Raw genomic sequence first — 13,705 nt, 5'->3', positions numbered from 1 at the left:
TTAAAAAAACCCTGACTCAATCTAGAAAGACAAGAGATGACTTGGGTCTCTTTTTAATATTTTTTGTTGTCTGTGGCTGAGATAGGTATTTATTTCTTTGTGAATACTGCTCTTGGTAATATAAAAACAAAATTTTAACCCGCCCCATACTGTCATTTCAATTAGATTAAATTTTAAGAGCACACAAATGTAATGTTCCTCTCTGATTAAATTAGAAACAGGTGCACTTTTGCATAAGGAAATTAAGTTGCAGACAATATGAAGATTTGCTAAAATACAGACACTGATGAAAATAAGTAGCCCTTTTATTTGTAATTATTGAGGCAATCTGTTCGCAAAGTGTACATGCTAATGGTCTGACAGATCTGTGGACTCCAGCAGGCTGCTATGAACAACTCCAATCAACTTAAAGAGTAACAGATTTTTTTTAATAGAAAATATATGTACATTCTCTTTTCCATTTCATGGTGCTATTTACAAAGCGGAAAATGCCATAAATAGAAATTCCGTAGTTACACTTTCCTCCCCACCCCCACCCCAACCAATAAAAAATTTCATCTGGACAGAAAATATTTTGATGGTTTTAACCGTTTCTTCTTTTTCATATAAATATCTTGCAAATCTGAAAATATCTGGGAATAACAAAGGCAGGATTTTCAGATAACTGGGAGGGCGTGCCGGGGGAGATGCTGGGGCCAGAGCGAGGAGGGGCAGAGAGGGGTCACTGATTCGGTTCGTCGATACGCCTCCGACAGTATGGACAGCAGTTGTGTTGAAGCACCAGAAGCTCATAATCTTCTGAGTGAAACATCTACCAAGAGGAGCAAACCGGGTTGTTGAGCAGGAGGATGGTTGGTGTTCCAAGGGGAGAAATTATTCACAATCAATTGAAACTAGTCCACGTGAGGGGTCTAGGCTAGAGCTGGACAGGAAGGGGTAAAGGTGGATCCCTGCCCGGGAGGGGCCATGACGTTTCCTACCTGGAAGCATGAGGGGCACATGGTGATGGAAGCATCGGGGAGGAGGGAGCGGAAGTACTGCCACTGCAGTGGCTTGGGCCAGCGCTTAATGAGCACGTCCCGCCTGCTCATGGACCGCAGGACCGCCCGGTTCACCACCACAGGAACAAATTCGGAGCCCCCTTGCTGCAAGAAGGGGAGCAGAGTGCCGGGGCTTCAGCGACACAGGTTCCCACTCTGTCTCAATGCTCCCAAGACTGTCAGAGACCCAGGGTCTCAGGGATCACTTCCTCCCACAAAGGAGCCTTTCTACAGCACCCTGATCTGAGAAGCATTCTCAGGTTCTTCCGGTCCAATTCCGGGGGTACCGTGTAACCGCCGTCCCACCAGATGGTTCCGGTCCCATCCTCTGATGACTCACAGAATGGCTCTAGGAGGCCGGCAGCCCCGTGGAATACTCTTCAAACATTGGGGACTCCAATCCTCCTCTCCAGGCCAAACATTGACTCCCTCCGGTCACCCTTGCCCATACCTACTCCCAGTGCCCGGAACCCAGCAGAACACTCCAGGTGCGTCCTGCTCGGTTCTCAGCAGACAGTGACCGAAGGTTTCCAGGGAACTGGACTTGATGCTAATTCTCATCCCTCCCCAGCGCCTCCTGTGGCGGTGCTGACTCTGCAGCAGGGAGCCCCGCCTGGGCAAGGCCAGGCTCTCTCTGCACATTCCCTTCTCCTAACCTCATCCGCCTTCGTGGCTGCCCCAAGTCCTGAAGCCAAGGGAAGGGACCTTTGCCACACTCCCACCCCAAAGCTCTCACCTCAAAACTCAGCTTGGCAGTGAAAGGGTCGTCCTCCTCAATGTGCTCCACAGTCTCGTCTAGTCTCAAAGTCTGTGAATCTGGAGGGTTCCGTCAAAGGAAGCATCCTGAGGCGCTCTGGGCAACCCCCCACCCCGTGCCGGAGCCTCCAAATGACCCTCCCTTTCCATCCAGGGCTTCAAGAACTTCACAAGGCGTTATGTAGAAAAACTGCACGTCTCTGGCAGGAGACGGCCATGGCATTTTAAAAACCATCCTCGCAGATGGGGGGGCAGACTAAAATTTGCCTAAAACCACCAGTGAGTCACCAGCACACAACGGGACTCGAGTCTCCTCACGAGCAACATGACCATAAGGCCCCTGGGTTAAATGATAAAACCACCGGCATGATAGTGATGGCGAAGCTCTTCGGGGCTCTCCAGATGCTCTTCTCAAGGGTCTCCCTCAGACCTCCCCTGCTGTCTCCCTAGGCCTGCTGACCTCCTTGCCCACAAAGGATACTAGAGTTGGTTATTTCTTGCCATTTTCTCTCCTTCTTGATTAACCTGGGGGCCTCCAAATCAATGAGAGCCACAGCTTCTTCATCAGTAATTCCTTCCTCCAGGTAAAATTCCACCAGATGCAAAACCTCTGGAGAACAGGCGTTACCGGCCAGGAATAAAGGGGATGTCAGTAGAGCTCAGTGTACTCAGCAGTGGACCTTGGCCCACATTCAGGTCCCCGAAGGCTTTATGCTGCACAGCAGACTCCACTCCCTGGCAACCACCCCCCGCAGGGGCTCAGGAGCACAAAGCCTCCCCCACCGGCTCCCAGGAGCAGGGAGGCTCCCCAACTCACCATACGACGAGGCCGAGAAGACAAAGGGCTGCCGGCAGTTGATGCACACGTTCCCCAAATTGTTGAGCAGAGGGTTGTTGGTCGAGCACCTATAACACAAGGGCACGAGCTCCTACAAAGACAGAACCATCCCCAAGACTCCCCTGGAGCCAAGTGCACAGACTGCCCTCCCCCTTCAGCAGGGGCACAGGCAGGGCCAAAGCAGGCCATCCTCCTCCTCCTCCTCCACCTCTCTTGCCTCCACAACTTTCTTTTGTTCCCTCAGGAAGCTGGGCACTGGACCAAAGGGTGTCCATATGTCCTGAGGGGGTAAGCAATGTGGCTGGTAATTGTGTGAGCAGTGAGAGGGGGGGCTCTGGTGTACCCATGTATTGGGTCATTTCTGACCTACCTTCACAGATGAGGAGCCCCTTTATTTCACAGAGGAGGAAAGTGGCCAAAAGGGGAAGTAACCAGGCTGTCACATGAAAATATGGGGGAAAGCCTGGATAGGAACCAGTTATTCCAGCTCCACTTCAAGGGTTCCTTTGCCTATGTGCCCACACTAGAGAGGCTGGGAATAGTAAGGAGGGAGAGGGGAAGCCCTCAAAGGCTTCATTCAACATGCTCTTCTGCTGCTCCTCTTTCATAAGGAATCTCTCAGGGCAATGCTGGGAAGAAGATTCTTAAGTCACTGGTCAGGAAACTGAGTGGATGAGTTGGGGAATGGCTGAATAAGTTATGGTAAATGAGTGTTATGGAATATTATTGTTGTATAAGAAACAACTATATTGCTGGATAATTTCAGAGAGCCCTTGAGAAACTTTCATGAACTGATGCTAAGTGAAGTGAACAGAACCAAGAGAACATTGTACACAGCAATGAGATGATTATATGAGGATCAATTGTGATGGACATGGCTCTTTCCAGCACGAGGTGACTTAGGCCAATTCCAATAGATTTATAGATTTAGAATGGAGAGAGCCATCTGTATCCAAAGAGAGGACTGTGGGGACTGAAATGGGATCACACTTTTGTTTTCACTTTTTTGTTGTTGTTGTTTGCTTGCTTTTTGTTTTCTTTCTCATTTTTCCTTTTTTGATCTGATTTTTTTTTAAATGCAGCATAATAAATGTGAAAATATGTATAGAAGATTGTGCAAGTTTAACCTACACTGGAAGGGAAGGAGAAAAATTTGGAACACAGGATTTTGCAAGAGTGAGTAACTATCTTTGCATGTGTTTTGAAAAATAAAAAGCTATTTTAAAAAAAGTCACTGGTCAAAATGGAAGAGAAAGTGATCAGCTCGTTTGGATGAAAGGGAAGCTCAAGGCCACAGAGCAGCATGGGTGAGAGGCTCCAAACCTGGGAGGCCGTGGAAAGCTCATGCTGACATCTGAAGACTGCAGGCTGTTCCTAGGAGACACCTAACCTTAATCCTTCAAGAAGTCTCAGGCCCTGGAAAACACCTGAACCATCAGCATCCCTCAGGCCAGCCTCCAACCAACTCCAGGATCTGATGAGGGGAATTGGGAGCGAGGTCACGCCCAAGGCTCCAACATATGAAGGAGCTGGCAGAGAGGGATTCATGGGCAGGAGGCCAGAATGGGATCCATGAGGGAAGGGCAGAATGAACCCGGGGTGGGGGGCATTTAAAATCCAGCCCAGCTCCCAAACTGGATTTGGAGACGGACTGGAGGTCGTGGGGCCAGGGCTGGCCGGGCAATCCCTGGGCGGCTCCCGCACTCACCTCACTGTCGTGGAAGGGCTTGGAGCGGATCGTCAGGCTGCCCAGCTCGATGGATTTCTGGAACCTGGCGGGGATCTGCAGGCCCTGCAGTTTGTCATAGGCATGGCGAGCCAGCTTGTAGGCACCCAGGGCCTTGCTCTGCTTGGCCAGGGTGAACAGCGTGTTTCTGTGACCGAGTTGAGGAAGAAGGCGGCGAGAAGCCGTGAGGTAACCAAGGGTTACTTGTGCAGCGAGCTTCGCCTCAGAGCTCAGCTCTTCCCAATGCCAGGAAGGTGTGGGCAGAAGCTCGAGAAATGCGTTTGCACATTTGTGAGATGTGAATGTATTTCTCGGATGCAGAGGCATACGATTTTTTCCAAAGATAAAGATGGTGCAGTCTCCATTAATATTTTAACCACCCGGGTTCTCTGGCCTCCTTCAGGCTCATCTCCCTAAATTCGGGCCAGAATGTCTCTCCTGCACTCAGCAACGGCCCGCGACCCGAGCTTCTGGCAGAGGCGAGAGGCTGAAGGCTAGGATGAGCTGGGTCAGCCCTGGACAAGCGCCTCTTCTCTCTCCTCCCCCTCTGTATCCTTGGCCCCAGCAGGAGCCACCTCGTTCTCACCTGGCTGCCTCCTGCCCGGGGCCTGCATTCAGGCCCTCGGGACCCCCCAGGACCGGGCCTCGGCTGCCCGTCCCACCCACCAACCTCCAGCAGCTTCTCAGCTCTTTGAGCCCAATGTTCTGCTCGCTGATTGCTCACGTGGGCCTTTTGGGACTTTGCTTAGGCTGCCTTCTCCACCAAAGCCTCACCTCCTCCCCAAATCCTACCCATCCTGCAGGGCTCATACCCATCAGTGGCTCCTCCAGGAAGTCTTCCTGGTTTGCTTCTTTTCATTTTCATCCCTCATCTCTAAACTCCTAAAACTTAACACACGCTTAGACTGTTTCTGAACTGCTTCACATGGGTGACAAGGAAAGGGATAACCTAAGGGATATACTAAAATCAAATAACTGTAAAAAACAAAACAAAAAAATTAAAACCAAATCTAGAATAAAACCTTCAGCGTAAGTCAGAGTCCTCTATGGGGAGAGGCATAGCTGGGTCTGCACCAATGACCAGAATACTGGTGTATTTAGATCGACAGACAGACATAGATCCGGACACATGGATCTCCTAGGAGGACGCTTCCCTTCACCGAGGCAAATTAGCCACTCACTTGTCTCAGGCAGTCTCGGAGAGCTGCCTGAGGTAGCAGAGGTTAGGCTGGTGCTGGGGCAGGACTTAAGCCCAAGTAGTCCACACTGTCTCTCTGATGACAAATGAGGATACATTTCCCAATTCCTGAAGACCCCTGCCCTGAGTGCTTCTTGCATATAGGGTACATTTACAAAGCCTTGTTTGGGGAATGAGGACTCCCACACTATTACTCTGCAGGGTGTTGACAGAGAAAGACCAAAGAGTCCAGGAGCCTGAGGGGTCCCCAGGGGCCAGAACCCAGGAGGTCCTTTTGTGCTAATTCCCCCTTTGGCACAGACACCTTCCTTTTCCTGGCTGTTCTTGATGATAAAACAGGACTAAGGATGGCTAGCTCCCTCTCTTCAGGGGCTGCTGAGAGATAAATGGTTTTGTTTGCAAAGTGCTCTAAAAGGAAAGCGATGGGCAATTAGAACCGGGGGTGAGGCCCAGAGCAAGGATACACTTTAGAGATACCCAAGGGTGTCTCCTTAGACAAACTATGGAGCAGGAATCTGGAGATGTTGAAGAGGGTTTCAGGAAGATGAAAACTGAAGGGCTCCTCCTGCAGCAAGAAAATGGCAAAAGAGAGATAGAGATAGAAACAGAGACAGACAGACAGAGACAGAGAGTTAAATCCCCAGCACATCAGATCTAGAATGCATTTCACTGAATGCTGAGATAATTCAATTTATGCCATGATGAATTCTATCTCAGCAGGAGCTACAAAAGGCCTTACTAGGCAAATCTGTCATATAAACAAGGGAAAGGGTGGCCTAATTGACTTAAAACAAACCATCCTGAAGGAATTTGGCACATCCATTGTTTGTAAGCACATATAAGCTTTTAATTGGGCTTTAGATAAGACTGAGTAAATACCAGGCCAAGCCCCTCCTTGGCCACACTTGGCCAGCACTTAGTTATAACTGTTGTGGACCTTCAATAGTGATACAACTATATTCCTTAATTTGGGCTCTTCCCCACATTTTAAGGTCTTCTTCCAAACTGATATGAACTTTTTTTTAAAGGTTTACTATATTATTATTTATTATTATTATTTTCTATCTTCCCAGGCCCTTAGTACGCCAGTCCCCTTTCCACTTTCCATAAGCCACTCTGCTTGGTTTAGACTCCCCAGAACCTGGTGGCCCCAATCAGGCACCCCTGGAGGGTGCCGGTCTCTTTCCAGTTTTCTTTGATGTATTAACTTTCCCCTCAGATGGCTCCTGGAAGGCAAAGGCTGTCTTTCCTTTTCTTATTTGCATCATCAGTGCTTAGGCTGGCATACAGTAGGTGCTTAATCAATTTTAATTTAATTTTTAATTATCTTATTTTTTCTATGTACTCAGCTGACCCTAAGAAAGTGAAATGTTATCTTACTTCTACCCTGAGGATTCTGCTGTAATTTTTTTCTAGCAAAGGAGGTAAGAAAAAGAGGAAATAAATGCTTGTTAATTAGAAAAAAAATTCCAAAAAAGTTCTAATAAAACCTCTATATCCTGAGGTTGCTTTCTTTGTCAGGCTAAAACTGGGTATAAAACGGGTTCTAACCTGACAGCACTAAGTGTGAGGGGAAAGCACTATACTTAGTCAAACCAGTCACTGTCCTCTCATTAGCCTCCCCCCCTTGGATTCTGGAAGAAGGGGCTGGGCTGTCCATTTTCAGACCACTCCCATATGATTCCAATGCTAGTCTAGGAGAGAAGAGGATGCTCCTTACTGGACCTTGTTCCTGTGGAACAGCCCCTCCCCCAGTACAAGAGGAACTCATCCCTGGGTTTCTGATGATCCAGAACCCAATGTAACAGAACTGGCCGGACCAGAGGGAGACCAGTGTCTCAAACGGAGCATAAAGCAAAGCTCCTGTAAGTGTCTGTAAGTGATTTTTTTCTGACATATCTGACATATAGTAAGTAAGTATCTGACATATAGTAAGTGATTAAATTCCCAGAACTCAACAGAGTACCTGACATATAGTAAGGGCCTAATAAATGCCGACTGTTTGACTTGATTCTGAAGAATAATTATCGGGTATGTGTGATAAGGAAGTGATAAAAATAACAAACCTTGAATTTTTTAACCACTTACTGAAATAAAGCCATATCTCAGCAGTGTTGATACAAGCTCCTTAAAGGCAAAGAATACATCACTTTTAGCTTGATTAAGGATTGCTGAATCAAAGGAGGACATCAGTCTCTGGGAAGCTGCTGAGTTTAGATGAACACCTAGTGACTCTCCTCCCCAGGCCCCACCCACAATATGGAAGCCTTGGTAGAGACTGAGAAGCTCATGGCAAGGACTCAGTCCTTGGCCCACTCCCTCAGTCACAGGGTAACTACGAAAAGGACTTGTCTGGTGAGGAAGGTACAGAGAGGAGGAACAAAATGATTAGAGATGAAGAAACCCTAATCTCTAGGGAAAAATCCAAGAAGCTGAGGAATTGGGATAGTTATAAAGAGGTTGATGACAAGATTGTGTGGTCATGAAGTCACCCACCCAAGGCCACAGTGAGTAAGTGGCGTTGCTGGGCCTAGACTTGGAGATTTTGGTTAGATTTGAAGATTTCTTGACTAGGACAGGAATTAAGTAAAGGAAGGATTAATTGGAATTTGCATTTTTAGTAACCTATGAAAAAAAAAATAAGAGACCAACATTTCTGGCTATCATCTGAATCACCAGTACAAGATGTAACTCCAGAATTCTAGTTATATACTAATTAAGAAATCTACTGGGGAAAAAAACCCACAAGGTTTTTAAAGGATACTTTTAAAAAAACAGACATTACTCAGCAGTTCTTTGTGTCTAAGTTGGTTTCTTGTGTATCTCGAGGTCTGCTGCTCATTAAAACAGAATGGAGCCCCCAGTTCAGTGAGTCCCACCCCCTAGCCCTCCAACAGCCTCACCGTATAGCGCTGAATAGAGTGATACACGTGGTACAGCTCGGCCAAGTGCTGGAAGTGGTGAAACTTGACCAGCATCTCCTCCTTCTGGCTTTGGTCTGCTGCAGGAATGGAGGCAAGAGGGAGAAGACCAATCAGACCAAATCCTCAACTGCCTCTGAGATGTGGCAGGATGGGAGTCTGAGTTTTTAATGGCCCCAGTCTGCTAGACTGATCAAGGAAGGACACAAACAAGTACCTCTTGTCATGTCCTTTTAGGACAATTCCCACCATCAATGGAAAGAGCTGGGTTGTCAGAGCAACAGAAGAATGGGTAGTATCCAACATCATCCCTTGTCCTCATCCTTCTTAACGCAAAGAGGGGCATAAGCAAATCACAGGCTTTGTTCTCAGACGAATGGAGAAGAATTTTTTTCCCCAAACCACTATTCATTCAGGGCCATCCTTTTGGGAGAAACCTTCTATATGAGTACCAATGCTAGCAGGCAGCAATTTTTCTCCATCATACTTAAGAGCAAAAAAAAAAAAAAAATTCCAGTGTATTATTCCATGTGATTTGCTTTTCTTTTTATTAAAAAAACAAACAAACCCAAAACTGGTGCTCAGATGGTTGCAGCTCCAGTTCCCTGCTGAGGAGGGAAATGTTCTGAATTAGCATGTAAGCCAAGGGCTCTTGCATGGCATTCAGGTATTTGTTAATGCCTACAAACTGGAAAACAGGCAAACTGGAAAAAGATGACATGCTAGATTATGCTTCAACAGGGGGTTCTAGATGTACAGGTAATCAACAAGCCCTAGGTTTTAATTAAAATGTTCCAGCTCATTAGATGTTTATCTCCAAGCTAGAGTGGGGATAGATGAAACAAGCCTGCCCTCTAATATTTACTTACCTTGAGCTATATCAAGACACTGCATGGACAGCATCCAGTAATAATACGCTGCGTCATTAAATCTGCTTTCGACCACAGCATTGTGAGTGAGCTGTTCCAACACTCTGACTGCCTCGCCCTGACGGCCAGCTTTGTGGAACGCTGCAGGAAGCAAAACGTAGGGAGGGTGATGCAATCGAGTCACCGAAATGGCATTGCTCAGGGAAGAGAAAGAGGACTCAAAAACAGGGAATCCCGGCTTGCAGGTTGTTCCAACTACATCTGTATCTATAAAAAGCATCTGCAGTTATTGGGTCCCAATTAGGTTGTCTCCAAGGTCTATCATTAACAGAAACAAGAGCCCTCCCAAAGTACAGCTGCACCCAGCTTTTATACCAGAGTGGCAAAAGAGCCCAATATGAAGGGACCTTTAACCTAACTTGTGCTCAAACCATTTAATACCAGATTTCCTACACAGATTAAACTTCCATTGACCTCCAGGTAGTCCTGTCCACTTTGCTGCTGAGCCAAACCTTAAAAGGTCTATGTCTCTGGGATTGATGACTTATTTTCCTGCCTATTCTTCTCTGCAGCATCTTTGGGATCCTGGTCCTTGACAAACTGGTTCAGACAGTGCATCAAAATATAAGGATAATAAATGAGGATCCTCTCTAAGACAGGCTTTCCACCTGAGTACCACACACAGAACGCCTCCTGGGACACTCCCCCATCCCTCTCAACTTACAACATCCAAATTCATTTTAAGGCAAGGAAAGGGATTCTTGTCTTTGTTCCAATTCTGCCTCAAGTCTCTTGTTGGAGCACCAAGTTACTATGGCAATGGATTCTTAGAAATGCAGAGACAGACAGATGGAGAGATTGATATGTTTTGCCCAAACATGCAGATACTTCAGCAACTGGGTACTCTGGAAATGCTTACATCATGAGAGAACACTCTGTCCTTCATAATGCCTCAAGACCACTCAAGTCTCTCCTTCCTGAATTCTCACAATCGCTCTATGAAGTAAGGAGGTGGTCACTGTTCCTGAATGTATCTAAGTAGAGATGAGATGCTATGGAATAGAACGTGAACCCATTTTCAAGAGAACAGCAATAGCTTTTTTACAGCTCTCCTTTCTCCCAGGATCTCCTGCATCCCTACTGCAGGGGGATAAGCTCCCTTTGAAGCTACTGAGAACAGAAAATCACTACACCTGAGCAAATACTTCCTGTATGACACCCACTCTGTAGGAAAGGTGCTGCCATGGTTCAAGGCAGAGCCAAGAACTGAACCCGACAGAGAATTTAGGCTTTTGTCACTGAAACCCTCTCTGAAAGATGAGCACAAGATCCCTGGCTCTGGGGAAGCTGGGGGGGAGTCACGGCCAATTCCGAAAGCGAAATTTCTGCTCCCAGCAACGGCTCTCGATTGGTCAGCCTACCTTTCTGGGCCTCTTCGAAGCGATCATTTTCTGCCAACCACTGGGCATAGGGCACATAGACATCATCCTTAAACTCAGGATGCTTCTCACCCAAAGCAAAGGCCTACAAGAAGGAACAAATGTGTTCTTAATGAACCAGCTTACTTTGTCCTATGAAAACACTGTACTTGGCTGAATTAATTATGAAGCTGTCAGATTTCTCCAGCATGACAACCCCATACGGGGAGGGGCTCTTTCCCCTCCTCCCTGCCTCCAGAAATGCAAAAACAAAACAGGCTCTTTGAAAACAAAAGGCAATTAACAGCAATATGCAGAAGACTGGATTCAATAACAACACAGTCTGTTTCTGGACCACAGAAGCTATACCAAATCGGAAACGTTTTATTTTGAGGGCTTGCGTGGGCTTTGGTAGTGCTGAAAACAGATTTCTTTTAATTGAATCTGACACCTAAGGAAATATAATTGACATTATCATCATCACTGCTTATTGTCTGTTGAGTGATAACTGTGGCCTTAGTGCCGCATGGGCCAGATTAGCCATTTCTCCTGAGCCCCAGAATCAACTGTAAAATCCCACCCTCTGCCCCATTCTCTCTGCCTTTGAAGTATCAGAAATTGAGGCATCCACTCCAGACATGCCAGTCATTTTTAAAGAAAAGGAATCGGTCGGCCACAAATAAGCCGTAGCAGAAAGCTGTATGAGGCAACCAAGAGCTGCCTGCTGCACAGTCTGGATGGACGGGCTCCAAGATGCCATAATTTATGCTTCTTGAAAAATCTCCTTATCAATAAAACTCGGTGAGCTCCTCTTCCCTGACTAAACCAGGCAGTGGACAGCAGAGGAGAACTCCACTGCTCCACAAAAGGACCCCCTGGAGCCATAGACCTGGGCAGAGAGCTGACAGCTATAACGGTTACCAGTGGGACTGGCTGGGGAGGTTCCTGTTGGCTTCCATCCCCTTCAGGCTCCCTCATGGCCACTGGGTCTCCTGCATCCTTTCCCCGACCTGTAGCAAAATCTCTAACACAACAGCTACGGGCCAAAACACAGGAGGTCCCAAGAGCCTGCTAGAGCAGGACTGGGAGCATGCAAACAAGGGGACCATGGGGTTCTAGGGCACCAGTGCCCTTCCAGCTGTCCCTGTAACCTCTGTGCCCTGCCCCAAGCCAATGGAGCAGTGACTCCAGGGTCCAAGGGGGCCAGGAAGCCAAACTGCATGTGACAATTGTGGGGTTGCGTCTGGCTCGTGAAGGGCCCAGGTGTAGCTCCCAGTCAGGGAAACTTCTAGAGAGGCTGCCATGGAAACCAGGCAGCCACAGCCAGGAAGGAAAGCAGCTTCCCCAGAGCTGCAGAGCCCTGCCCGTTCCCCCCTCCCCCCCAGGCAGCTGAGGACCACCAGGGCTCTTCGCGGCCTCAGCCAGCACTCTGGGACCGGGCAGGGCCGTGCGCACCTCATCCCAGCGCTGAGTCTCTACGTGAAGCTGCACCAGGGACTTCAGGTCCCCAATCTTCAGGTAGGTCTCAGCCGCGTAGCCGGGGTTGTCCAGCTTCTTGAAGTACTGTGCACACAGCAGCAGGGGCACCCGTTCCGCCTTGTCCAGTTTCCGGGCGATATCAATTAACCTGGAGTCAGGGAGAGCAGAGGCAGCTGTCAGTGGCCGGGTGGCAGGCGGGGGACAAAGCCCATGAGCTGCAACCCCGACTTTACCCTGCCTGATTGGCTCTGTCCTTCACCTCTCAGGGCCTTCCCTGGGGACACAACCTCCAGGGCACCTGGAGCCCTGCTCTTCTGACCCTCAAAGACCTCAAAGGCTCTTCAAAACTAACAGACTCTGCCAAGCAGATGTCCAGAGCTGAAAGGGACCTGAGATGCCATCGAGTCTAACCTTGTCATTTCACAAGTGAGGAAACTGAGGCCTGGGGGTTAAAGGGCATAGAGGTGTGGGAGACAGCATTTGACCTCTGACCTCAAGGTCAGTCCCCTTCCCCCAGTGCCGTTCTGGTCATTTCTGCAAAGATCCAACCTTCCCTCACCACGAGGGCACAGCTGGAGCACGTCTGGCCACCCCAGAGAGGAACTTTCAGGTGGACGGCCCGCTTATCCAACAGAACCTGGCTCGGTCCTCACCAGAGCCGTCCCAACCCAGCGGGGCCATCGTCCCCGAGGGAAGTGGAGCTGGAGTCTCCCCGTAAGCTTCCCCCGGCCAGACCCCGCTGCCCCGATGGCCTGAGACGGTGCTTCGGCACCTTTACAACCCCCGGGGGTGAGTGGGGGTCAGAGCAACAGGACAGCAGCCCCTCCGAGCAGAGAGGCAGGGGGGGAGCAGCTGCTTCCAGAGAGCCTCCCATGGAGTCCTGTCTGACGGGGGGGTCAGCGGCCCAGAGGAGAGCGACAACCCCTAAAAACAGCAGCAGAGAGCCGCGCGTTAAGCCAGAAACATGGCCGAGGTGGTCGCTCTGCCCCTGAAACTCCATAGGTCTGGCCTCTCCTCTGCGTTTGGTGTTTTTAGAGACACTTGGAAAGTACTGCTGGATAAGGCGGCATCATAAGAGAAGGAGGGAGCCCTAAACCCACGGGGCTCCTACAGAGCTTCAAAGCCGCGTCCTCCTGGTGAGAAAAATGCATCTTCACCCATAAAACCTGTGTTTTGGCCCGTAGCTGTTGTGTTAGAGATTTTGCTATAGGTCGGGGAAAGGATGCAGGAGACCCAGTGGCCATGAGGGAGCCTGAAGGGGATGGAAGCCAACAGGAACCTCCCCAGCCAGTCCCACTGGTAACCGTTATAGCTGTCAGCTCTCTGCCCAGGTCTATGGCTCCAGGCTTCCCCTGCTGATTCCCCTTGCCTTCAACCACCCTTCGGGGGCGGCTGCTGCCTTATGCTTTAACATTAACAGTTATTGAGAACCACGATTCTGAGCCCTGGAATCCACTTCC

General features: G+C 48.7%; 1 protein-coding gene across 5 annotated transcripts in view; it reads right to left on the bottom strand.

The window, feature by feature from the left end:
• Positions 1–287: 287 nt before the first annotated feature.
• IFT122 (intraflagellar transport 122) overlaps positions 288–13,705 on the bottom strand; it is a 68,191-nt gene continuing 54,773 nt past the window's right edge. For 3 of the 5 annotated variants that reach the window (XM_031955528.1, XM_031955530.1, XM_012543651.3), the window contains 11 exons: positions 12,222–12,393; positions 10,770–10,872; positions 9,349–9,489; positions 8,462–8,559; positions 6,023–6,123; positions 4,343–4,508; positions 2,614–2,725; positions 2,278–2,406; positions 1,777–1,856; positions 981–1,145; positions 288–811 (listed from right to left, as the gene is read on the bottom strand). In XM_031955528.1, coding sequence (XP_031811388.1) covers positions 722–811; positions 981–1,145; positions 1,777–1,856; positions 2,278–2,406; positions 2,614–2,725; positions 4,343–4,508; positions 6,023–6,123; positions 8,462–8,559; positions 9,349–9,489; positions 10,770–10,872; positions 12,222–12,393 — 1,357 coding nt within the window. In that variant the 3' untranslated portion in view covers positions 288–721. Of the gene's footprint in view, positions 812–980; positions 1,146–1,776; positions 1,857–2,277; positions 2,407–2,613; positions 2,726–3,845; positions 4,109–4,342; positions 4,509–6,022; positions 6,124–8,461; positions 8,560–9,348; positions 9,490–10,769; positions 10,873–12,221; positions 12,394–13,705 lie in introns of those variants that run through there. The other 2 variants (XM_031955538.1, XM_031955544.1) reach the window with 2 other exon arrangements.

The sequence above is a fragment of the Sarcophilus harrisii genome, chromosome 1 (assembly GCF_902635505.1).
Source record: "Sarcophilus harrisii chromosome 1, mSarHar1.11, whole genome shotgun sequence".
Lineage (NCBI taxonomy): Eukaryota > Metazoa > Chordata > Mammalia > Dasyuromorphia > Dasyuridae > Sarcophilus > Sarcophilus harrisii.
The sequence above is the reverse complement of the archived record's forward strand: the minus strand, read 5'-3'. Positions and strand labels throughout refer to the sequence as shown.